The sequence below is a fragment of the Typopeltis vanoorti genome, chromosome 12, assembly GCF_054136105.1.
Source record: "Typopeltis vanoorti isolate ZY-2024b chromosome 12, IOZ_Tvanoo_1.0, whole genome shotgun sequence".
In the NCBI taxonomy this organism is placed as follows: Eukaryota; Metazoa; Arthropoda; class Arachnida; order Uropygi; family Thelyphonidae; genus Typopeltis; species Typopeltis vanoorti.
In genome coordinates, this window is record NC_143560.1 from 84,686,995 (window position 1) to 84,712,147 (window position 25,153).

At 33.5% G+C, this 25,153-nt stretch overlaps 1 protein-coding gene across 2 annotated transcripts in view; it reads left to right on the plus strand.

The window, feature by feature from the left end:
- The window catches only part of LOC150100951 (ubiquitin carboxyl-terminal hydrolase 10-like), a 229,365-nt gene that overhangs the window by 116,074 nt on the left and 88,138 nt on the right, over nt 1-25,153 (plus strand). For both annotated transcript variants that reach the window (XM_090401329.1, XM_090401330.1), the window contains exons 9-10: nt 11,035-11,135; nt 24,245-24,367. In XM_090401329.1, coding sequence (XP_090257455.1) covers nt 11,035-11,135; nt 24,245-24,367 — 224 coding nt within the window. The remainder of the gene's footprint in view (nt 1-11,034; nt 11,136-24,244; nt 24,368-25,153) is intronic.

A 25,153-nucleotide genomic window follows, 5' to 3' on the forward strand; every position in this document is an offset into this window, starting at 1 on the left:
CCGAACGCTATCTTGTTTACAGCCGTTACTCAGATACCGAACGCTTTCTTGTCAGCTGTCAATCACTCATCAAACTTCTCGGCGAGCATGCGCACTCCGTGGCAAGCGAGAAACTAAGTACCGTATAATGGCTGACACTTTGTCTCCATTAGCGACAAGAGAATGTCCTCATATAACACAAACTTAATATTACAAACCATAATAAATTTGTTTAAAGTAACAGAACTATTCAAATCCGGTAAGTACATTAAATTTTTGACTTCTTTACATATCACTTTTAACAAAACAATTTCCATAACGGGCACATCGCAAGTGCCGACAATGCGTGTTATGAAAACAAAACTAATAAACATATTAACATAAACAATATGTAAAAATATTCAGAATTTTAATTATGATTATTTTTACAAGTTAATAAGAGATGGGTCATTAATAAGTCTACTTGTTCTCCTGTGTATTGAGTCAAGCATTTTGAGGGCTTTTTGGGGACCCACCCTATAGGTGAGAGCAGTATTCAATAGCTGGACAGATTTGTGATTTGTATAATGACAGCTGTTCAGGGGATGAAGTAATGTCTTGAGTGAAACAGAAATCCTAGTTTTTTAGAAGCTGAGGATGCAATGGTTGTGATGTGCTTATGCCAGGATAGGCTTGATGTCAGGGTTATTCGAAGGAGAGAAATCTTAAATTGTCTGGAAATTTGGGTTTTGTCAAAAAGAATACTGAGAAGAAATGGTTCTATTTTTATGAGAAATAAAACAGAACTGGGTTTTATTAGCATTGAAATTGATGAGGTTATCTGAACCCTGTTGGAGGATGGCTTGGAGATCAGAATTGAGGGCGGTGGTGGTTCATGTTCTGTAGATTTGAAGTAAGATGTGTAGAGAAAGGTTTATCAAATGAAAGGGAGGAGTGCAATGTGCTGTCATCTGCAAAACTGTGTATTGGAGGTCAACTGAAGTAGCTCATTGATATATAGCAGGAAGAGGGTTGGTTGAGCAGACCGAACATTGTGGAACCCTGACATTGGTTGAATGGTGAGAGGATAAGGAACCATCCACAACCACACATATGTGCATCCAGACAGAGAAAGCTGGCAATCCAACTACAGAAGTCGTGAGACAGACCAAACAATGGTGGCTTGCTTAGTAAGCCCTTGTGCTAGACCCGGTCAAATGCCTAGGAGATATCACATGCGACCACTGGAGATTTGCCAAACTTCTCCATGGCATTTGTCCAGAGATGGGTGACATATGTGAGCAGATCTCCTGTTGATCAGCAGCAATGGAATCCATACTGGAGGTTGTTTATTAAGTGGGTACTTTCATGGTAGTGTAGGAGTTGGGAATTGATGATTTTTTCCATTACTGAGGTGGGCAGTAGTTGGATGGCAGTGACTTGTTGCCCTTCTTGGGAAATGGGTTGAATATAGGCCAGTTTCCAGGTTGTGGGATAGATGCCAGTGGAGTAAGAGAGTATATAAGGTGACATATAGAGAGTCTGTTCTGGTGCACAAACTTTCAGGACAATTGCAGGAATGCCATCATGGCCAGGAGACTAATTTGGACAGTATTTTTCAGATCTCTTTCTGGTAAAAGGATAATGTAGTGTGCATTGTATGTTGGTCATGTGGAAAACATGTCAATTATACATGCATTGGAAGAGCAAAGTGAGGCTGGGAAATTTTTCTTTTTCTGTAGGTTATGATGCAATAGAGCCATCTTGATAGGGGTGGGAATAGTGTTGGGCAGAAGTTGCAACCAATTGCTTTGGCAAGAGACCAAAAGGCTTCGCTGCCTTTTGGGCAGGCTACTAATTTCCTGCTTTTTGCTCTTTCGAACTATGTTTTGGAACCATGGTTTTTTTTTTTTTCTGCATCTATTTCAGATTTCGGTATAAGCTGTAAAGGAGGATAGAGATTTTGAACAGCCTTGGCACATCTTTTGGAAAACCAGGGTTTATTCAGGGAATGGCAGATCAGAGTACTGTGAGGAATGTATGTTTCCATGCTGGTGAGGATTACTTTGGTTATAAGTTTGGTGCATATGTTTAGGTTGGAAGGCCAGAAGCAGTAGTCCAACTGGGAATGAGGCCTACAAGTTGCAGAGACTGTGTAAGCGTTGTTGCCTGGGGGAAGAGATGAGCACTATATTGTGGTCAGAATTACCTAGGGGGCCCACTACATTCAAGTGTTCATGTGTTACATTATTTTTTCTTATTTAAGCATTTGTTCTTTTATCTTTTATTCTCTTATTTGCTATTGTCAAATGACATATCACTCATGTTTCTAAAAGATCTTGATTGGTGGATATACTTTAGAGGCAACAGTTATTTAATTTTTTAATCATAGAAGAACCGCTTCAGTTAAGATAATTTTGGACATACCTATTTATTTCACTGCAGGTATAAATGAAACACAAAAAAATCAGACTTGGGGATTCATGCATGGAACTGCAGGATAGAGTAAAGAATTTGGAAAAGTGTGTGGGACATCTTGAATAAAGATGGTTTGCACGAAAATGCGAATATGAAATCAAAAAAATACCCTAGCATTGAGATGACAAAAAAAAAGGGGGGGGGGGAGACAATTTGAGTAAATTGGGAATAATTACAAAATCTTCCAAAAGTTAAAATTCAGCTGATCTGCTGAATAAAAATGGTGTAAATAATTAATGGAATCAGTTTAATTTTTAATTTTGTGATTTCACTTCATTGGAAAGACCAACCTGTCATAAATTATATGGAATATGACTTTTTTTTAAATGGAAATTGCATTAATCATTTTACATTTTAACTGCTACATTTCATTCATATCCATTGCTTAAAAGCATCCTAATTTTTCTTTTAATGATCTTACTTCATGAATTGTTGAGCTTATATCATATTACTGCTGTGGTTTCCCAAACTACAAGTTGTGAGCCCTTTAAGGGTCATGCAAAAAATTTGGTGATTGTGGAAAATGTGATTATTCTAGGGCCTTTGATTATAAAAGCTGTCAATAGTTTGCATTAAAAAAAAAAAAAAATGATTAATGCCAGTGCAGCCTGATATGACAGAAATGAAAGATGAACCAATGACTATTAAGCAAAAAAAAAAATCCCGAATTCGTGTCAATTTTATATCAAGTTTCCTCCAACTGTTCTCTGTCCATGTTGTCTTCAGAATATCAGGAAAAGAACTTCTTCCGAAGGTCTTTTCCTGATATTCTGAGAAAAAAAAACAGCTTCCTTTTCTAACCTCCTTTCACTTTCCCATTCTGTTTAAGTGGCCATACCACCCGAGATTAGCTGTGCTAACATATTCTTGAATGCAAACAACATCAAATTTTGTCTTAATAGCCTTGTTTTTCTTATATTGCCATTGATGCCAGCTGTTTATTTCCATAATCTTTCTCAGAACTCTCATATCTATGGTCTCCAGTCTCTGATCAGGTGTTTATTTCTAACTCTGACCCCTAAGTTAAAATTGGTTTATACAGTCAGTTTAGTGTTTTGACTAATTTCTCTCTTCTTCCATATAAATTTATTGAGTTGACTTCACACCATACCAGTTTTTACTAATTTTGTTGTCTATTTCCATATTTAATTTCCCATCCTTACTAAAAAATTGGACCAAAATAGCTGAAATGTTTTACTTATTCTATAGGTTATCCATTCAGGATGCAGTCGATGTTTTAAATGTTTCTATGTATTTTCACTGTCTTTGTCTTTTTTACTGCTGAATTTCATACCAAATTTATTACAATAATTATTCATTTTAGTAAGGGAATCCTGCAAACTTATGCTGGGTTTATTAAGGAGTATAACATCATTAACATGAAGTAAAGAGATTGACATCTCCAGTTTTGATATCATTTTTAATACCACTTTCCTTCATAGTGTGATTCATATAGCTGATGAATAACAGTGGAAATAATGTGCGCCCTTTCAACTGTTCTTATTCTGAAAAAGAAACGTGTTTTTTAATTTTCCTTTGAAAATGCACATTATCTCCACTGTCCACCTGATTCAACATCAAACCTTCTTCCCTTTTCTTCATCAGTTCGAACTGCTAGCCTACGACTCAAATATAGAATAAATATCGCTTGATATAATTTTCCATTTAATCATATAACTATAGACTTTTGAATAGCATTTCTCTTGGTACTGTATCGTATACCTTTTCAATGTTTACAAATTTTAAATACAAATTCTGGCTACATTCATATGATTTTTCAGCTGTTTGTCTTAAAGTGATAACCTGATCCTGGCAATCTCTATTTCATCTGAATCCAGCTTGTTCTACTCCAAACTTTCCTTCCACAATTTTTCTTAGCCATTTCTCTAGTATATTTGCATAAATTTTATGAATAACACTCACTAGAGAAATTCCTCTATAATTCTCACATTTAATTTTATTTCCATTTTTGTAGATTGGTGCTATGAGAGCGCTGTTCCAATCATCTTGAATTCCACCCCCTGATCAAGCCTTCTGAATTATGCAGTGTAGCCACTGCAAAACATTTATACCTCCATATTTGAGTATTTTTGATTGAATATCATCTGTTCCAGCTAAATTTCCACATTTCAGGGTTTTGGGGGCTTTTGTTTAATCTCAAGAATTTATATATATCCATTCCTGTAGGGAGCTTTTTACCCATGCTGTCATTACTTGTTTCATTTAGCAGCCTTTCCAAGTAACTACTCCAGACATTTAGAATATCTTTATTTTCAGTTTTTATATCACTTCTTTCATCTCTGATTCCTTTTACATTAGGCTTTTCTCCATTTCTATCATCATCATCATCATCAAATTCCAGCCATGATACCCTCAAGAGGTGTACAGGATATGATAGTACTACATGAAAAATTTATATCATTACTAACTTCCTATCTACAATTTTCCTCCAAATCACTCTGTTACTTGTCAAGACTCAAACATTACGAGATCTTACATTTCTATTGTCTAAGGCACTTTGTACTGTATCAATCCACCTATATCTTGGTCTTCCTCTGGGTCGTTTTCCTGCCAACTTGGCAGAGAACACTTGTTTTGCTAATCTTTCCTTGCCCATTCTGTTTATGTCACCATGAGATTAGCTCTGCTAACGCATTCCTGGATGCCAACAATGTCAAGTTCTTTCCTAATATCCTTGTTTTTAATATGATATTGCCATTGATGCCATCTGTTCACGCCTATAATCTTTCTCAGGACTCTCATGTCTGCGGTCTCTAGTCTTTGGTCAAGTGTTTTACTTCTGACCCAGCTCTCAGATCCATAAGTTAAAACTGGTTTGAACACTGTCTTGTATACAGTTAATTTAGTGTTCCGACTAATTTCTCTCTTATTCCATATGGATTTATTCAATTGACTTCCTACCATACCACTTTGTTGATTCTGTTGTCTATTTCCATATTTGATTTACCATCTTCCCTAAAAATCGTGCCTAAGTAGCTGAAATGTTTTACTTGTTCCACAAGTTCTCCATTCACAACACAGTTGACATTTTCAATGATTCTGCCTATTTTCGTTGTCTTTGTCTTTTTATTGCGGACCTTCATACTATATATATTACAACAGTTATTCAATTTAGTCAGAGAATCTTGCAGACTTGTAGCAGATTTATTTAGAAGTATAACATCGTCTGCATAAAGCAAACAGCTGACATTAACATCTCCAATTTTGATATGTTTAATACCACTTTCCTTCATAGTGCGATCCATATAGATAATGAATAACAGAGGGGGATAATGTACATCCTTGACTCACACCAGATTTGACATTAAACCATCTTCCTGTGTACTTCCTTCAATTCTAACCGCTGACTTACAACTCAAATAAAGACTAAGTATTGCTTAATATAATGCCCCATCGACACCATATAACTGTAGCGTATTCAATAGCTTCTCTGTTGGCACATTGTCATATGCCTTTTCCAGATCGACAAAACTTAAATACAGATCTTTGTTATATTCCCATGTTTTCTAAACTATTTGTCATAAAGTGAAGATCTGATCCTGACAGTCTCTATTTGACTTGAATCCAGCTTGTTCTTCACCAAGCTTTTCTTCCACTATTCTTCTCAACCGTTTCTCACATATACTTGCATAGATCTTGCCAGGAACTCTCAGTAGGGAAATACCTCTGTAATTCACACATTCAGTTTTATTTCCCTTTTTATATATGGGTACTATTAGAGCTCTACTCCAATCATTGGGAATTCGTCCCTCTGTCCAGGTTTTCTGACCTATGTAGTGCAGCCACTATAAGACTTTTATACCACCATACTTCAGCATTTCTGGTCGAATATCATCTACTCCTGCTACCTTTCCACATTTCAAGCCTTTGATGGATTTTTCTACTTCAAGTATGGATATGTATTCCTGACTGCATGCCTGTTGAGTGTTTTTTACCACTGTGCTGTCATCACTGCTTATTTCATTTAGCAGTTTTTCAAAGTAATTACTCCATACTTCAAGGATATCTTTTTCTCCCGTTTTCATGTCACCTTTATCATCTCTAATTCCTTTTACAAGCCTAAGCTTCTTCAACAACCTCCAGAATATTTTGCCACCTTCTTGATATTTATTTTCTATGTTCTTGCCAAAGTCCTCCCATGACTTTTGTTTAGCTAGTTTTACTCACTGTTTAGCTTTCTTGCATTTGTCTCTGTAATTCTCTAAGAGCACAAGCTGACTTATTTGCCAGGAACTTTTGATATGCTTTCTTCTTTTCCTTCACTGTCTCTTTAACTTCCTGTGTCCACCATGGAGTTCTAATTTTTCTATCCTTGCAGACAACTTTACCACATGCTTCTCTAGCTGAGTCATTCAGGGTTTTCTTCAATGCTTGCAACTGAATCTCCAAGGTTTTTTTCCTGTTCTCAAACTCTTTCATTTTTTCTTTTCTTCGTACTACCATACTTCAGCATTTCTGGACAAATATCATCTACACCTGCTGCCTTTCCACATTTCAAGCCTTTGATGACTTTTTCTACTTCAAGTATGGATATATGTATTCCTGACTGCATGCCTGTTGAGTGTTTTTTACCACTGTGCTATCATTGCCTGTTTCATTTAGTAATTTTTCGAAGTAATTACTCCATACTTCAAGGATATCTTTTTCTGCCATTTTCATGTCACCTTTATCATCTCTAATTCCTTTTACAGCACTCTTTCCTCCATTCCTAAGCTTTTTCAATTACCTCCAGAATGTTTTGCCACCTTCTTGATATTTCTATGCTATGTTCTTGCCAAAGTCCTCCCATGACTTTTGTTTAGCTAGTTTTACACACTGTTTAGCTTTCTTACATTTGTGTCTGTATTCTCTAAGAGCACAAGCTGACTTATTTGTCAGGAACTTTTGATATGCTTTCTTCTTTTCCTTCACTGTCTCATTAACTTCCTGTGTCCACCATGGAGTTCTAATTTTTCTATCCTTGCAGACAACTTCACCACATGCCTCTATAGCTGTGTCATTCAGGGTGTTCTTCAAGGCTTGCCACTGAATCTCCAAGGTTTGGTTCCTGTTCTCAAACTCTTTCATTTTTTCTTTTCTTCAATAATCTTTGTGTATGTTAGTCTACAGTACACATCTGAGAGCTGCTCAACTTTTATTCGCTTTAAAGCTTTCTTACATGTCATTCTTTTCAATATGAAATTCAATTTTATCATGCTCAAGACTAAATAGTGATCACTTCCAATTTCAAATCCTCTGTACACTCTGGTGTCCTGCACTAGGGAGAAAACATCACTATCAACAATAACATAGTCAAGACTTTTCTTATTCCTTGCCTCTTCTCTCCATGTGAATTTGTGCACATTTTTATGTTGGAACATGTTGTTAGTAATAACCAGTCCATGTCCTGAGTAGAAATCCAACAGGTATTTGCCATTATTATTTGCTTTGCTCTTTTCTCCAAATTTTCCCGAAACAGTTTTGTATGTCTGACAATCACTTCCTACTCTGCTATTTAGGTCCACAACAAGGACCAACTTTTCCTTCTTCATTGTGTCAGTTGCATTTTCTAAAGTCTCAAAAAATTCTTCCACTTCTATCTTAGTAGAGCCTTCTGTGGGAACATAGGCACAAATAAGTCTCATTGTCCAGTTTCCCATTCTGATATTTCCCCAAATCACTCTACTTGACACTGCCTGCCATTGAAGAAGATGAGACTCGTATTTTGTATTGAATACTATGGCTACTCCTTTTCTTTGATTGTCATTTCCTGAATATAACATTTTGTATTTATTGCTCATAAAGATCTCACCAGTTTTTGTCTTTTTTGTTTCAGTCACTCCTATTATGTCAATCTGGTAGTTATCTAATTTCTCTGCTAGCTCCATTTCTTTTGCCATTCAATCTTCTTATGTTGATGGTACTGATCTTTAACTCTTGTGATGTTGAGTTGGGGTGTGTTTTCAGATTTGTTCCAGTAGCTGACTTTTTGCTGTTTGCCCTGGTTCCCTGGCGAAAACAATGGAGGCCTTGTTTAACCGGGCGAGGCCCCAGCTGGCATTAAATTTTGTCATGTTGTACCATCGTTTTGTATTTTAGTTTAACCAATAGGAATACAATTTGGTCGACTAAATCCCAAATTGCCAGCCCATCCTCGTTCGTTCATTATCCAGGTAGATACCCAATAGGATGCACCACGAAAAGGTAAGGATTGGACATTAGGTCAGAAGCCCTGGTCAGTTCTTCGCATTCCTTTTATGGCTATGTGGTCTCCTCTCAGTTATACAGCTTTGACTCTTAAGCACCCCTCTCCATTTCTAAGCATTCATAATAACCTCCAGAATTTTGCTGCCTTTCTTATGTTTATTTTCTATGCTCTTACCCAAAGTATTTCATGACTTTTTTTTTAAGCTTGTTTTATACAATGCTTTGCTTTCTCACATTTTTCTCTATATTCTCTAAGAGTACAAACTGGCTTACTTGTCAGGAACTTTTGATATGCTTTCTTCTTTTCCTTGACCACCTGTAATTTCTTGTAATGTGCCTTTTGCAGGAAACTTCAACACATTCTTCTCTGCCTGAAGTCTGTTTTCTTTAGGTTTTACCACTCCTAGGTTTTGTTCTTGATTTCAAACCTTTTCATTTCTTCATGAATAATGTTCGTGTATTTGATCCTATAGTTCACCTCCAAAAGCTGATCAACTTTGATTCATTTTATAACTTTCTTACACATTCTTCTTTTCAGTATAAAATTCAGTTTTACCCTGCTCAAAGCTACATGAAAGTTTCAAATCCTCTGTATACTCTTGTGTCCTGAACCAGTGGGAAAACGTTGCTATCAACAATGACATAATCAAGGAGAGTTTTATTTGTTGAATTTTCTCTCCATGTGAGTCTTTGTATTTATCACCATGTTTCAACATTTTTATGTTGGAACATGGTGAAAAAATTCCATGTTTTGTCTTTAGAGCAGGATTTCCAAACTGGAAAAGTGAATAAAAAATTACAGATATATATAATTGATAAAGAAAAGAAAAAAAAAAAGGAAAAAAGTTAAATGTATTATACGTTTACTAATAACCTTTCATGGGTGGGCACCACATTAAAAAAAAAAATAAAATAAAATAAATAAATAAAAAATCATGTCCAACTAGTCCCCCATTGAATACTATTAATGAAATTTGCTTCCCAGCCCTGCACTTGGTCCCGATTAATGATGAGCTGACAATCACTGTGTATGTGTGTGAGTATAATACACTTGGATGCTAAATTAATGAGGTCAGGCTGGCAGTTGACTTCTGACCAAATTAGTTGACATTCAACATACAGTTGTGACAGTAAATTTTTACATATAGCATTTCTACTTAAGTGCTCTTTATTTTTAGCGTACATGCAATTACATGTTACTTTTAACATTTAGTTTGTATGTTAAACATTGGCAAAAGTTCATGAATAGATGGATGCATCTGACATTACCAGATTCTTCCTTCAATTATTTTTTGATTTTTGCAGTGTAGTAATCACTTTTTAGTTATCTGCATTCCTAATATAATTCATAGGGATAATAAATAGCATTTTATGCAGACAAAATGCTTATATCTCAGAACATCTCATGGATTAGGTTGGTGTAGATTTGAGAATGTTGGCAGTAAAGGGGGGGGGGGTGTTGGGTAGTTTTGGACAATTCTGCAATGTGTGTTATTTGCATGTGCTGCAGTAGGCATAACAGGAAAATAATTCATAACTGAAAATCTACAATAAAAACCATAAAAATGATACTGGAGATGATGATAATGTTTCTGTTCTAGTGATAAAATAGATATACAAATAGTACTAGAACTGAAATATAATGTTTATGTAATCCTGATTATGGGCATAGTGTGTGTGTGTAATCTTCATAATTTGCCTAAAATCAGATCATTCATTTTCCAAAGCATAAATTCTGATTGTTATAGAGATACCTGATTATGTGTCTGGTGATTATCATTATTAATATGGATAATATATTTTGGCAATTAACTTTGATTTCCTGCATCTCATTTGAAAAAAAATGTACTTTAAGTTTACCTGAACTGCTATTACTACTACTCTTGTGATCATGTCTTTACCTCTCACAAATGAAGATGTGAGGTATGCACTTGTGATGGCAGAATTTTCCTCCTGGAAACTTTTTTCTTTTTTATTAAATCTCAAAAAGACAGGCAAGCCACCTGAGGAACAAATTAATTTTACTGGTTTGATAACATTAGATGTTTCGATAGTAATTCCATGCTATCATATCGACGACTTTTTTAAACTGCCATCTCCATCATCATATCCCTCACTTTGATGTGTTCTGAGTTATGGACTGATAAATCAGTGGTTTGTATTAAAAAATTTAACTTTATTTACATAAAGTTAAGTTTTTAAATAAATATAAAATTGGACTGGGGTTTTATTTAAAAATAAAGATCCCCCACCCGAAAGAATTTCACTTACTTTTGTTTTCTTGATGCTGATTTATTTTTCTTTGAAATGTTGATATTTCTTTGAAAAATGTAAAGATGTTTTGTAGTATTTAATTTTGAAAAGGCATATAGTGTGTTAGTTTCCTAACAGGTAATGGCGAGGTTGCAGCTAACGGACACTTAGAAGATAGTGGAGATGAAGAAGGGTGGCATGTAATGGGTCCTAAACACAGAAGCATGGTGACTAGATCAGTAAGTCCCTTGAATGTTATAACATTGCAGAAACACATATCATACATACAATTCATAAATATGAATTGTCATTCATATTTATAGGATTTAATAAAATTTAATTATTCATTTATTGACCAAAATCCTAAATTCAACTCTGAAATACTGTGAAAGACTATGCCCTATATATATATATATATATATATATAGGGCATAGTCACTTCATCTAGAACTCAGTCTCTCATTTAAACTTTAATTGCAGTTAATTGTCATGTTTCATTGTATTAGAAATGCAATGCTTTTATGGTCTTTCTGTTTTATATATTTTTATGCCGTACCTGACGAAGTTGACTTTCCGTCGAAACTAGTCGTGTGATCTATTAAAGTTTTGAATTTAAAATTCTCATTAAATTCTCATCGGCATTCGGTCATTGAATATTTAACACAGACAGGATAAAGTGCTGTACTATCAGATGCCTCCTTGATGTTTATCCTGTTCACTCGATTATGCTCACTATGCTTGTAAGGAATATTTAATATAATAAATTGGTGATGCTTGATTTATCATGTTTCACACAAAGATGGGCATGTTTTCTCAAAACACTCAGTTTTTGTAGGAAAGAAAAAAAGACATGCAGCAGTTTTGCCGCTGTCATTTCCATGAAGCAAAATTTAAATAACACATTGCAAAATTGGAAGTATTGGGTTATTTGTAATGTAGGAAATGTACTTTTTTTGAAACATTTAAAATGTACGTGGCTGTGTGTTGAACATGTTCTACAGATAAGTCTTTTATTTTAGTGGATATTATTAATCTTAGTACAGGTATCCCTCGATTAACATGGTTAATTAATTCCTCGATGTTACTGCGTATATCAAAATTGTGTTAATCAAATCTAATAATCGATGGTAAAAATTATAATTTGTCCATGATTGATTACTGTATTAATAATTCGTTTTATATGGTACTCTTTTAGGAAAGACAAAAAATGAATGCTAAGTAAATGTTTAATAAATACTTGTATCTACATTATTTACTGCAAATTGTTTTTTTTTTATCGAAAGAAGTTGTCAAAAGTCATTTGAACAGTTTTAGTTTTTTTCTTATCGGCACAAATTCTACGATAACAAGCAAATTGACTCTCCAGACCTCGGCAAACAAGCAATCAAACATAAAGAAAAAACACTGCAAATATAATACATGATGGTACAAATTAGGTGGATATTGAATCCATCATTATTTCATAGCCGAATATAGAAACTACAAGAGTTACATGCCGAATATATAGAAACTAAACGTTTCAACGGATACAAACATAAACAACCTTATGGACAACTCATAGTAAAGGTGGAGTAAGCTCCAGATCACTTTCCTTAGTCATCATCATGCATATCAAGGATTTCGACCTAGCTTGGCCTGTTTAGGCATTAGAACTCATCGTTGAATCTTTTAAGAGGACATCTTGGTTATCTTTTCCTAATGGCTTGTACATTAAGGCATCATCAAATTTCTGACATGTACCTTCAAGGGGTGTACAGGATATGATAGTACTACATGAAAAATTTACATCATTACTAACTTCCTATCTACAATTTTCTTCCAAATCAGTCTGTTACTTGTCAAGACTCCAACATTATCAGATCTTATATTTCTATCGTCTAAGGCACTTTGTACCGTATCAATCCAGCTATATCTTGGTCTTCCTCTGGGTCGTTTTCCTGCCAACCTGGCAGAGAACACTTGTTTTTCTAATCTTTCCTCGCCCATTCTGTTTAAGTCACCATACCACTTGAGATTAGCTATGCCTAACATATTCCTGGATCCTGACAATGTCAAGTTCTTTCCTAATATCCTCATTTTTAATATGATATTGCCATTAATGCCATCTGTTCATGCCCCTAATCTTTCTCAGGACTTTTATATCTGCAGTCTCTAGTCTTTGATTAAGTGTTTTTCTTCTGACCCAGCTCTCAGATCCATAAGTTAAAACTGGTTTGAACACTGTCTTGTATACAGCTAATTTAGTGTTCCAACTAATTTCTTTCTTATTCTATGAATTTATTCAATTGATTTCCTACCATACCAACTTTGTTGATTCTGTTGTATATTTCCATATTTAGTTTACCATCTTCAGTAAAAATCATGTCTAAGTAGCTGAAATGTTTTTCTTGTTCCACAGGTTCTCCATTCACAACACAGTTGACATTATCAACAATTCTACCTATTTTCATTGTCTTTGTCTTTTTAATGCTGACCTTCATACCATATCTATTACAGCAGTTATTCAGTTTAGTCAGGGAATCTTACAAACTTGTAGCGATTTATTTAGAAGTATAATATCTTCTGCATAAAGCAAAGAGCTGACATTAACATCTCCAATTCTGATTCTGAAGTGCCTTAGACGATAGAAATATAAGATCTGATAATGTTGGAGTCTTGACAAGTAACAGACTGATTTGGAGGAAAATTGTAGATAGGAAGTTAGTAATGATGTAATTTTTTCATGTAGTACTATCACATCCTGTACACCCCTTGAGGGTACATGGCAGGAATTTGATGCTGATGATGAATTCTGATATTTTTGATTGTTTAATTCTGATGTTTAACCTTGTGATGCCCCAGCCAGCATGAAATTTTGTCATGTTGTACCATCATTTTGTATATTGGTTTAAGCCAATAAGAATACAATTTGGTCGGCAAAATCCCAAATTGCCAGTCCATCCTCGTTCTTTCAGTATCCAGGTAGATACCCATCAGGGTGCACTACGAGAAGGTGAGGATTGGACATTAGGTTAGAAGCCCTGGTCGGTTCTCTGCATTTCTTTAAAGGCTATGTGGAGATCTCCTCTCAGTTATACAGCTTTGACCCTTAAGAACACTTAAGTACTTTAAGGTCTGTTTTGGTAATCTTTCTATTTTCATTCTTTGAACGTGTTCCCTCCATTTATGTTTATATTTTTTAATTTTTTCTATTACTGGTTCTTGGTTTAATTCTTTCATAATTTCTTCGTTTCTGTTTTGATCAAATAGAGTATTCCTTGCAGTTTACTTCATAAACTTCATTTCTGCTTTAATCTTTGTCTTTTTGTTTTATTGTCCAGATTTCACCTCCATACAATAAGACTGGTAGAGCTAATGTATTGTATACTTTTATTCTGGTTTGTTTTTAAACTAGGTTTGGTTTAAATATAGAGTTAATTACACCTGTTATTTTTAAATATTTTGTTGCAATTTTTACGTTTATATCTTTTTCATTTTCATATGTGATCATACATCCTAGGTAGTTAAATGAATTCACCTGTTCTAAGATCTTGTTATCTATCACTATCTGAGTTCTTGCTGGATCTTGTCCTTTAAACGCCATAGTTTTTAATTTTTCTGTTGATATTATCATACCATATTATTTGGCTATCTCATTTAGATCTAAAATAGCTTTCTATAGGTTATCTTGAGAATTTGTAATTATTATTTGGTCGTCAGCAAAAAGAAGAGTGTTTATGTTCACAGTAGAAGAAAGTTTAGTACCTTGATGGAAATTTTTATTCCATTTTATTATTATTTCATTTAGGTAAATATTAAAAAGAGTTGCTGAGAGGGGACATCCCTGTTGGACCCCTTGGTTTATCTCTCTCATATATGATAGCTCATGATTTAATCTTATTTGTATTTGATTATTTTCATATATGCTTATGATAGCTTTTAGGATATTATTTGGTATTTGTCTTTCTTTTAATATGTTAAATAAAATGCTTCTTTTAACTTTGTCAAGTCAATAAAAGCAGTATGTGTTTTTAAATTGTATTCTCTTCTTTTCTCTATTATTAATTTTAGGCAAAAGGCTGGGTCTATACATGATCATCCTTTCCTAAATCCATTCTGTACTTCTAAAATAAAACTTTCTGAATATTTCATTAGTTTGCTATTAAAAATTCTGCTATATATTTTGTAACAGGAGTTTAGTATACTTATACCTCTATAGTTTTTAGGGTCATCTCTATTACCTTTCTTAAAGATGGGAATCACAATTGCTTTTTTCCATTCTATTGGGGGGATACCAGTTGAGTAAATTTTATTTAAAAATAATAAGAGTCTTTCTTTGAATCTTGTTCCTGCGTATTTATATAGTTCTGAACCTAGCTTATCTTCTCCAGGTGATTTTCCGTTTCTTGTTTCTGTTAGTCTGATTTCTAATTCTTCTTCAGTTATTTCCTTTTCATTTTCGTTAATTGTTTGCCAGTTGTCTTTTTTAAAATATTTGTCTGTCCACAGTTCTGTGTAGTAATTTAGAAATTCTTCTAATTTCGATTCAGTGTTTAATTTTATATTTTCTTTGATATCTGCATTTAAGTGTTTCAAAATCTTATATACATTGGGTCTTATTTTATATAAATCATGTTCTAAATTAGAAACAAATTTATTCCATGATTCTCTATGTCTTTTTCTGACTTCTCTGTTAGCTATGGCTCTTATTCTTTTATATTCTATTCCATCTTCTAATCTTTTACTGCTTAACCATTTGTGATAGGCTTCTTTTTTCTTTTTGATTATTTATTTGATTGTATCATCCCAGATCTTCAGTTTTTTCTTTTATTGAATTTTTTGGTCTTTCCTAAGCTTTCATTTGCTGCTGCATTTAGTATCGTTTTTATATTAAGCCATTCTATTTCTATTTCTTCATTTTGTTTTATTTTATCTAGATATTGGTTAATTCTTTGTTCATATAGCCATTGTACATTTGTGTCATTCAGTAGTCTAGTTTTATAAACAAATGTTTCAATTTTTCTTTCTGTTCTTGTTACTTGTAGCCATTTAGGTGGTAATCTTAATTTTATTTAAACAAGGAAGTGGTCACTGCTTATTTCATATCCTCTGTGAACTCTAACATCTAGTGAAAATTTTGATGTCTTTTCATTTAATATGAAGTAATCTAATATTGATTTCCATCCTCTTGCTGCCCAAGTATATTTATGTATGTCTTTATATTTATAGAAGGAATTCATTATTTTTAGGTTATTATAAACTACAAAGTCAATCAATTTTTTACCATTTCTGTTTTGAGTGTGTTCTCCATGTTTGCCTATATTATTATTAATTTTCGTGTTTCCAATTCTTGCATTTAAGTCTCCTGCTAAAATTATATAATCATTTTTATTTATTTTATTGTATATGTTTTGTAGCTGATTATAAAAATCAATATTATCCTGTTCTCTTCCTTCTTCTGGGGCATATAAACCAATTATTGTTAAATAGCCTCTATCTATTTTTATTCTAGCTTCAATTATTCTTTCATTCCATAATTTATAATGTTTTAACTGTTTTGAAAGGGAGTTATGAATCCAAATCATCCTGCTTGTGTATATACAGTAAGCGAGTATATACAGGCGACATAGGATTGGAGTCAGTTCTAGCGCACAAACATTCAGGACAATTGGAGGAATGGCATCAGGAGACTTTTTTGTCTCTGATTTGAACAGTATTTTTCTGATCTCTTTCTGTTCTTACTCTTTATATCAAAGCAGAAGAAACTCTCTCTCTGTTACTGTCTACATATTAAAAAAAAAAAAAGAATATCCCTATTGAATCAGCTAATGTGGACAAGTATTTTATTTTATACTAGGGGGCTCTGGCGCTACGGTGCCCAACCCCCCCATGTTCCAGACTGGTAGGCCAGTTCTCCTTGAATTCTGATGACTCGAATTTTGAAGACTCAACACTCAGGGTAACCCCTGAGTGTCGATTCTTCAAGGGGGGGGGGGGCAGAAATGAAAAAGACCCCATGTCAGGGGTCTTTTTCATTTCTGGCCTTACAACTATGCCCTCTCTATAAACCTTACTATATTTCTTCTATAATCTACTCTTTCCCCTTCAATATACCCTATTGCTCCTATGGGTTTAAATTCGGAAGAAGGGTAGTTCAGAAGCCTTAAGGTAGCAGCCCTACCACTGAACTATTCCATCGTCAGGCTAGTCCCCTAACATGGAGAACATAACCCTACTTGTAAGCTGACAGAAAAAGATAATCGGGTTGCATCTATGGGAAACGACCCTAGAATGGAAAAGGGAAAACGAAAATGGAAACGACAAAATATAATACACATAGCAAACTGGAATGTAAGAGGAATAGCATATAAAGAAATAGAATTAGACCAGTTATTAAATGAAAGAAATTTTAAAATAACAGTAATCACTGAAACAAAAAAGAAATTAAAAGGAACTATGAGAACTGAAAATTTTAATGTGATATACAGTGGAGTCAACAGAGACCAAAGAGCACAAGCAGGATGATTTGGATTCATAACTCCCTTTCAAAACAGTTAAAACATTATAAATTATGGAATGAAAGAATAATTGAAGCTAGAATAAAAATAGATAGAGGCTATTTAACAATAATTGGTTTATATGCCCCAGAAGAAGGAAGAGAACAGGATAATATTGATTTTTATAATCAGCTACAAAACATATACAATAAAATAAATAAAAATGATTATATAATTTTAGCAGGAGACTTAAATGCAAGAATTGGAAACACGAAAATTAATAATAATATAGGCAAACATGGAGAACACACTCAAAACAGAAATGGTAAAAAATTGATTGACTTTGTAGTTTATAATAACCTAAAAATAATGAATTCCTTCTATAAATATAAAGACATACATAAATATACTTGGGCAGCAAGAGGATGGAAATCAATATTAGATTACTTCATATTAAATGAAAAGACATCAAAATTTTCACTAGATGTTAGAGTTCACAGAGGATATGAAATAAGCAGTGACCACTTCCTTGTTTAAATAAAATTAAGATTACCACCTAAATGGCTACAAGTAACAAGAACAGAAAGAAAAATTGAAACATTTGTTTATAAAACTAGACTACTGAATGACACAAATGTACAATGGCTATATGAACAAAGAATTAACCAATATCTAGATAAAATAAAACAAAATGAAGAAATAGAAATAGAATGGCTTAATATAAAAACGATACTAAATGCAGCAGCAAATGAAAGCTTAGGAAAGACCAAAAAATTCAATAAAAGAAAAAACTGAAGATCTGGGATGATACAATCAAATAAATAATCAAAAAGAAAAAAGAAGCCTATCACAAATGGTTAAGCAGTAAAAGATTAGAAGATGGAATAGAATATAAAAGAATAAGAGCCATAGCTAACAGAGAAGTCAGAAAAAGACATAGAGAATCATGGAATAAATTTGTTTCTAATTTAGAACATGATTTATATAAAATAAGACCCAATGTATATAAGATTTTGAAACACTTAAATGCAGATATCAAAGAAAATATAAAATTAAACACTGAATCGAAATTAGAAGAATTTCTAAATTACTACACAGAACTGTGGACAGACAAATATTTTAAAAAAGACAACTGGCAAACAATTAACGAAAATGAAAAGGAAATAACTGAAGAAGAATTAGAAATCAGACTAACAGAAACAAGAAACGGAAAATCACCTGGAGAAGATAAGCTAGGTTCAGAACTATATAAATACGCAGGAACAAGATTCAAAGAAAGACTCTTATTATTTTTAAATAAAATTTACTCAACTGGTATCCCCCCAATAGAATGGAAAAAAGCAATTGTGATTCCCATCTTTAAGAAAGGTAATAGAGATGACCCTAAAAACTATAGAGGTATCAGTATACTAAATTCCTGTTACAAAATATATAGAAGAATCTTAATTAACAAACTAATGAAATATTCCGAAAACTTTATTCTAGAAGTACAGAATGGATTTAGAAAAGGACAATCATGTATAGACCCAGCCTTCTGCCTAAAATTAATAATAGAGAAAAGAAGAGAATATAATTTAGAAACACATATTGCATTTATTGACTTTGAAAAAGCATTTGACAAAGTTAAAAGAAACATTATTTAACATATTAAAAGAAAGACAAATACCAAATAATATCCTAAAAGCTATCACAAGTATATATGAAAATAATCAAATACAAATAAGATTAAATCACGAGCTATCATATACAAGAGAGATAAACCAAGGGGTCCAACAGGGATGTCCCCTCTCAGCAACTCTTTTTAATATCTACTTAAATGAAATAATAATAAAATGGAGTAAAAATTTACATCAAGGAATTAAACTTTCACCTACAGTTAACTTAAACACTCTGCAGACGACAAAATAATAATTACAAATTCTGAAGATAACTTACAGAAAGCTATTTTAAATCTAAATGAGATATCCAAAGATTATGGCATGATAATATCAACGGAAAAATCAAAAACTATGGCCTTTAAAGGACAAGATCCAGCAAGAACTAGTAATAGATAACAAGATCTTAGAACAGGTGAATTCATTTAACTACCTAGGATGTATGATCACATATGAAAATGAAAAAGATATAAACGTAATAATTGCAACAAAATATTTAAAAATAACAGGTGTAATTAACTCTATATTTAAACCAAACCTAGTTTAAAAACAAACCAGAATAAAAGTATACAATACATTAGCTCTACCAGTCTTATTGTATGGAAGTGAAATCTGGACAATAAAACAAAAAGACAAACAAGGATTAACAACAGCAGAAATGAAGTTTATGAGAAAAACTGCAAAGTATACCCTATTTGATCACAGAAGAAACGAAGATATTATGAAAGAATTAAACCAAGAACCAGTAATAGAAAAAATTTAAAAATATAAACATAAATGGATGGAACACGTTCAAAGAAAGAAAACAGAAAGATTACCAAAACAAGCCTTAAAGTACAAGCCATTAGGAAAAAGAAAACCAGTATGTCCTCTTAAACGATTCAACAATGACTTCTAAGGCCAGAACAGGCCATGCTAGGCCTAAATGCTTGATACGTATGATGATGATGATTCACTAATGCTTATTGACAGTCTTAACTCTTCCACTTTAAAAAATTCACAGTTCTACGATTTCCTTTTCGGAATCTACTACTAATCTTCCAGTTAGCGTTTCCTCGAATATTCCTTTTAAAATATCTATAGCAATATTTTGTTTTCTTTATCAATACTTATTCCACTTTGAAACTTCATAGATCCACGATTCCTTTTTCAGAATATACTATTAATTTTACTCCCGAATCTAAATATCTGCCGGACTGTGTTGTTATTTCCTGCCGAACACTACCTTGTTTATACCCGTTACTTTGATACCGAACACTGTTCTTTGTCAGCTGTCATTCACACATCAAACTCCTCGGCAAGCAAGAAGTTAGGTGTAATGGGTGTTGCATAGATTACGTTAGTGTAACAAGGATGTCTCTTCAAACCACAAAACTTAATATTTTAAACTACAATAAAATTGTTTAAAGTAACACAACTATTCAAAATCCAGTAAGTACATACATTTTTAACTGCTTTACATATCACTTTGACAAAACAATTTCAATAAAGGGCACATCGCAAGTGCCAAAAAGCCGTGTTATGAAACCAAAACTAATAAACATACTAACATAAACCATTTGTAAAAATATTCAGAATTTTAAATTATGATTATTTTTACACCCCATCATCATCAAATTCCTGCTATGTACCCTCAAGGGGTGTACAGGATATGATAGTATTACATGAAAAAAATTACATCAATATTAATTTCCTATCTACAATTTTCCTCCAAATCAGTCTGTTACTTGTCAAGACTCCAACATTATCAGATCTTATATTTCTATCATCTAAGGCACTTTGTACCGTATCAATCCACCTATATCTTGGTCTTCCTCTGAGTCGTTTTCCTGCCAACCTGGCAGAGAACACTTGTTTTGCGAATCTTTCCTCTCCCATTCTGTTCAAGTGACCATACCGCCTGAGATTAGCTCTGCTAACGCATTCCTGGATGCTGACAATGTCAAGTTCTTTCCTAATATCCTCGTTTTTAATATGATATTGCCATTGATGTCATCTGTTCACGTCTCTAATCTTTCTCAGGACTCTCATATCTGTGGTCTCTAGTCTTTGGTCAAGTGTTTTACTTCTAACCCAGCTCTCAGATCCATAAGTTAAAACTGGTTTGAACACTGTCTTGTATACAGTTAATTTAGTGTTACTACTAATTTCTCTCTTATTCCATATGAATTTATTCAATTGACTTCCTACCATACCAGCTTTGTTGATTCTGTGTTGTCTATTTCCATATTTAATTTACCATCTTCAGTAAAAATTGTTCCTAAGAAGCTGAAATGCTTTACTTGTCCCACAGGTTCTCCATTCACAACACAGTTGACATTTTCAATGATTCTGCCTATTTTCATTGTCTTTGTCTTTTTATTACTGACCTTCATACCATATCTATTACAAAAGCTATTCAATTTAGTCAGAGAATCTTGCAGACTTGTAGCAGATTTATTTAGAAGTATAACATCGTCTGCATAAAGCAAACAGCTGACATTAACATCTCCAATTTTGATATCATATTTAATACCACTTTCCTTCATAGTGCGATCCATATAGATAATGAATAACAGAGGGGGATAATGTACATCCTTGACTCACACCAGATTTGACATTAAACCATCTTCCTGTGTACTTCCTTCAATTCTAACTGCTGACTTACAACTCAAATAAAGACTAAGTATTGCTTGATATAATGCCCCATTGACACCATATAACTGCAGCGTATTGAATAGCTTCTCTCTTGGCACCTTGTCATATGCCTTTTCCAAATCGACAAAACTTAAATACAGATCTTTGTTATATTCCCATGCTTTCTCGACTTTGTCGTAAAGTGAAGATCTGATCCTGACAGCCTCTATTTGGCCTGAATCCAGCTTGTTCTTCACCAAGCTTTTCTTCCACAATTCTTCTCAACCGTTTCTCAAGTATACTTGCATAGATTTTGCCAGGAACACTCAGTAGGGAAATACCTCTGTAATTCTCACATGCAGTTTTATTTCCCTTTTTATGTATGGGTGCTATGAGAGCTCTACTCCAATCATCGGAAATTTGTCCCTCTGTCCAGGCCTTCTGAACTATGCAGTGCAGCCACTGTACGACTCTCACACCACCATACTTCAGCATTTCTGATCGAATATCATCAACTCTTGCTGCCTTTCCACATTTCAAAACTTTGATGGCTTTTTCTACTTCAAGTATGGATATGTATTCCTGACTGCATGCCTGGTCAGTGTTTTTTATCACTATGCTGTTATCACTGCTTGTTTCATTTTGAAGTTTTTCAAAGTAATTACTCCATACTTCAAGGATATCTTTTTCTCCCATTTTCATGTCACTTTATCATCTCTAATTCCTTTTACAGCACTATTTCCTCCATTTCTAAGCTTCTTCAACAATCTCCAGCATATCTTACCACCTTCTTGATATTTATTTTCTATGTTCCTGCCAAAGTCCTGCCATGATTTTTGTTTAGCTAGTTTTACACAGTGTTTAGCATTCTTGCATTTGTCTCTATATTCTCTAAGAGCACAAGCTGACTTATTTGACAGGAACTTTTGATGTGCTTTTTTTTTTTTCTTTCACTGCCTCTTTAACTTCCTGTGTCCACCAGGGAGTTCTGATTTTTTTATCCTTATAGACAACCTCACCACATGCCTCTCTGGCAGAATCAATCAATGTTTTCTTCAGAGTTTGCCACTGAATCTCCAAGGTTTGATTCTTGTTCTCAAACTCTTTCATTTTTTCTTCATTAATCTTTGTGTATTTTAGTCTACAGTTCACATCTGAGAGCTGCTCAACTTTTATTTGCTTTAAAACTTTCTTGCATGTTATTGTTTTCAATATGAAATTCAATTTTATCTTGCTCAAGACTAGATAGTGATCACTTCCAATTTCAAATCCTCTGTACACTCTGGTGTCCTGCACCAGGGAGAAAACATCACTATCAACAATAACATAGTCAATGAGACTTTTCTTATTCTTAGCCTCTTCTCTCCATGTGAATTTGTGCACATTTTTATGTTGGAACATGGTGTTAGTAATAACCAGTCCATGTCCTGAGCAGAAATCCAACAGATATTTGCCATTATAATTAGCTTTGCTCTTTTCTCCAAATTTTCCCAAAATATTTTTGTATGTCTCACAATCATTTCCTACTCTGCTATTTTTAAATCCCCAACAAGGACCAATTTTTCATCGTATCATTTTTACAACCCATATGATTTAATTTTTTAAATATTATTAATCTACTGGTATATATGTTATCATTATATGCTTCCTTTTTTTAAATACAAAAGGTCTTAAAAATTTGTTTCTTGCTATTTTAAATATGGGCTTTATGCTAATGTACAATGTATTTATTTTGTATGGGGGTTCCCTCCTTTCCTCCTCCATCCCTTAAGATGGGTTGAACCCTCTTAATTAAGATTTAAGTATTTTATGACCATAGACCTGTGTGTGTTCACAGGGTTGGTTTTCCTGTTCTGAGGGACGAAAAACCTGAGGTTCCAGGTGAAAAAACTTCAGTATGAGACAAGCTAACTCACCTTTAGTTGATAGAGACCAGACAGAGGTTTCTCACTTCGTGGATGGGAATTGAAGCCAGGTCTTTTCAACTGATGGGATTCGTCTATACCAACTGAGCCACAGAAGCTCTCTAATGTACCATAAAACTAATGAACAGTGAAACAACCAGAGTTGTTTTGTAAGTTTTTTTTCCTCCCTCTCTTAATGAGGTGTTGCTTTTATATAAAAAAAAAAGTTTCAATTTTTGCTCATTATTTTAATGTAGTTTAATTCATTAATGCCTCAATAACTCAGTCAGATACTGAAGACATATTTTGGTTGGAAAAGAACTATGTTCAAATCTTTTCTAGAATACAAAGATCCTTTGAAAGGGCATTCTAAACAAAGGTAGGTTAACCAGTCTGGTATGGAAATGGCAGGGTAAATTTATCTTGCAAACAGACAAACCAGTTAGAAATTACATACTTTGACACACATCAGACTTTGGAAATAAAACCAACTACCTTGTCATGAAAACACTTAGTTTATTTGAAGGCAGGTTAATTATTCATGATAAATATTGTAATACTAGCAACATAATGAGAAAATGAAGGTTAATTAATACATGTTATATGCTTCTGTTATAACAAATTAAAGTTTATCCAGAATGGAGAAATTTACATTATCATTTTTCTGTATCTGATTAGTTTTCTCTTCCTTTTAAAGACTAATATCACAGAGTCGCCTATTTCTGACATCTTTGGCGGGCAGTTCAAAACTGTGCTGACAACAAGTGGAAATGAGTCTGCATGTATACAGCCTTTCTTCACTCTACAGCTTGATGTTCAAGTAAGTTTATTTTGTGCTGTGTTACACAGACATCAGTTCTGCTTTCTTCAGTTAAGTGACAAATATCATATTCTACATTTATTTATTTTATTATTTTTTGCATATTTCTTCACAGTGAATGAAGGCAATCAAAATTAAAGCATTCAAATAATCAAATTCAAGACCTAGAGAGAGCCTTTTAGATCCTGATAACTTTTTTTTTTTCAGTTAGTCAAATTTCCATTAGGTGTATTGCTTATAGGTATGTAGCAAAACTTGTGCTTTGCTGCTTCATTTATTCATGCTTGCATAGGCAATGGGACATTTGAATTTTAACTAGAAAAATTAATTTTTCTTTTCCTCATTATAACTGATAGTAGTTGCTCTCCATAATTTGATATGTAGGTTGCTGAACTGGAGCTCTTAAATTTATGGTGTCTGAAATTTTGAATAATTACTTTTGTGGAAATTAGGAAATTGTTTTAAATATACTATTAGAAATTTGTTTCAGATTCTGTGCTGGGTTATTTCCTTCCATCTCACATGTGCAAAGTGTCCGAAACTTGTTCTTCAGTTCAGAAGCAGCAGCATGCATGTGCCATTATGGGTATTTGAACAGATAGTGCCTTTGCTCCCCAACAGGCTCTGGATTCAAATGTTATTTGTGGCATAAATGTTTGTGTAAGTGTTCAAGATGGTAGACAGTATTCTATTTCCTGATGAGATAACGACTGGTGATCCCTGCATTACTCATATCCCATCTATGGTACTAAAGTACAATACGTGTATTAATTAATGATATTGGAA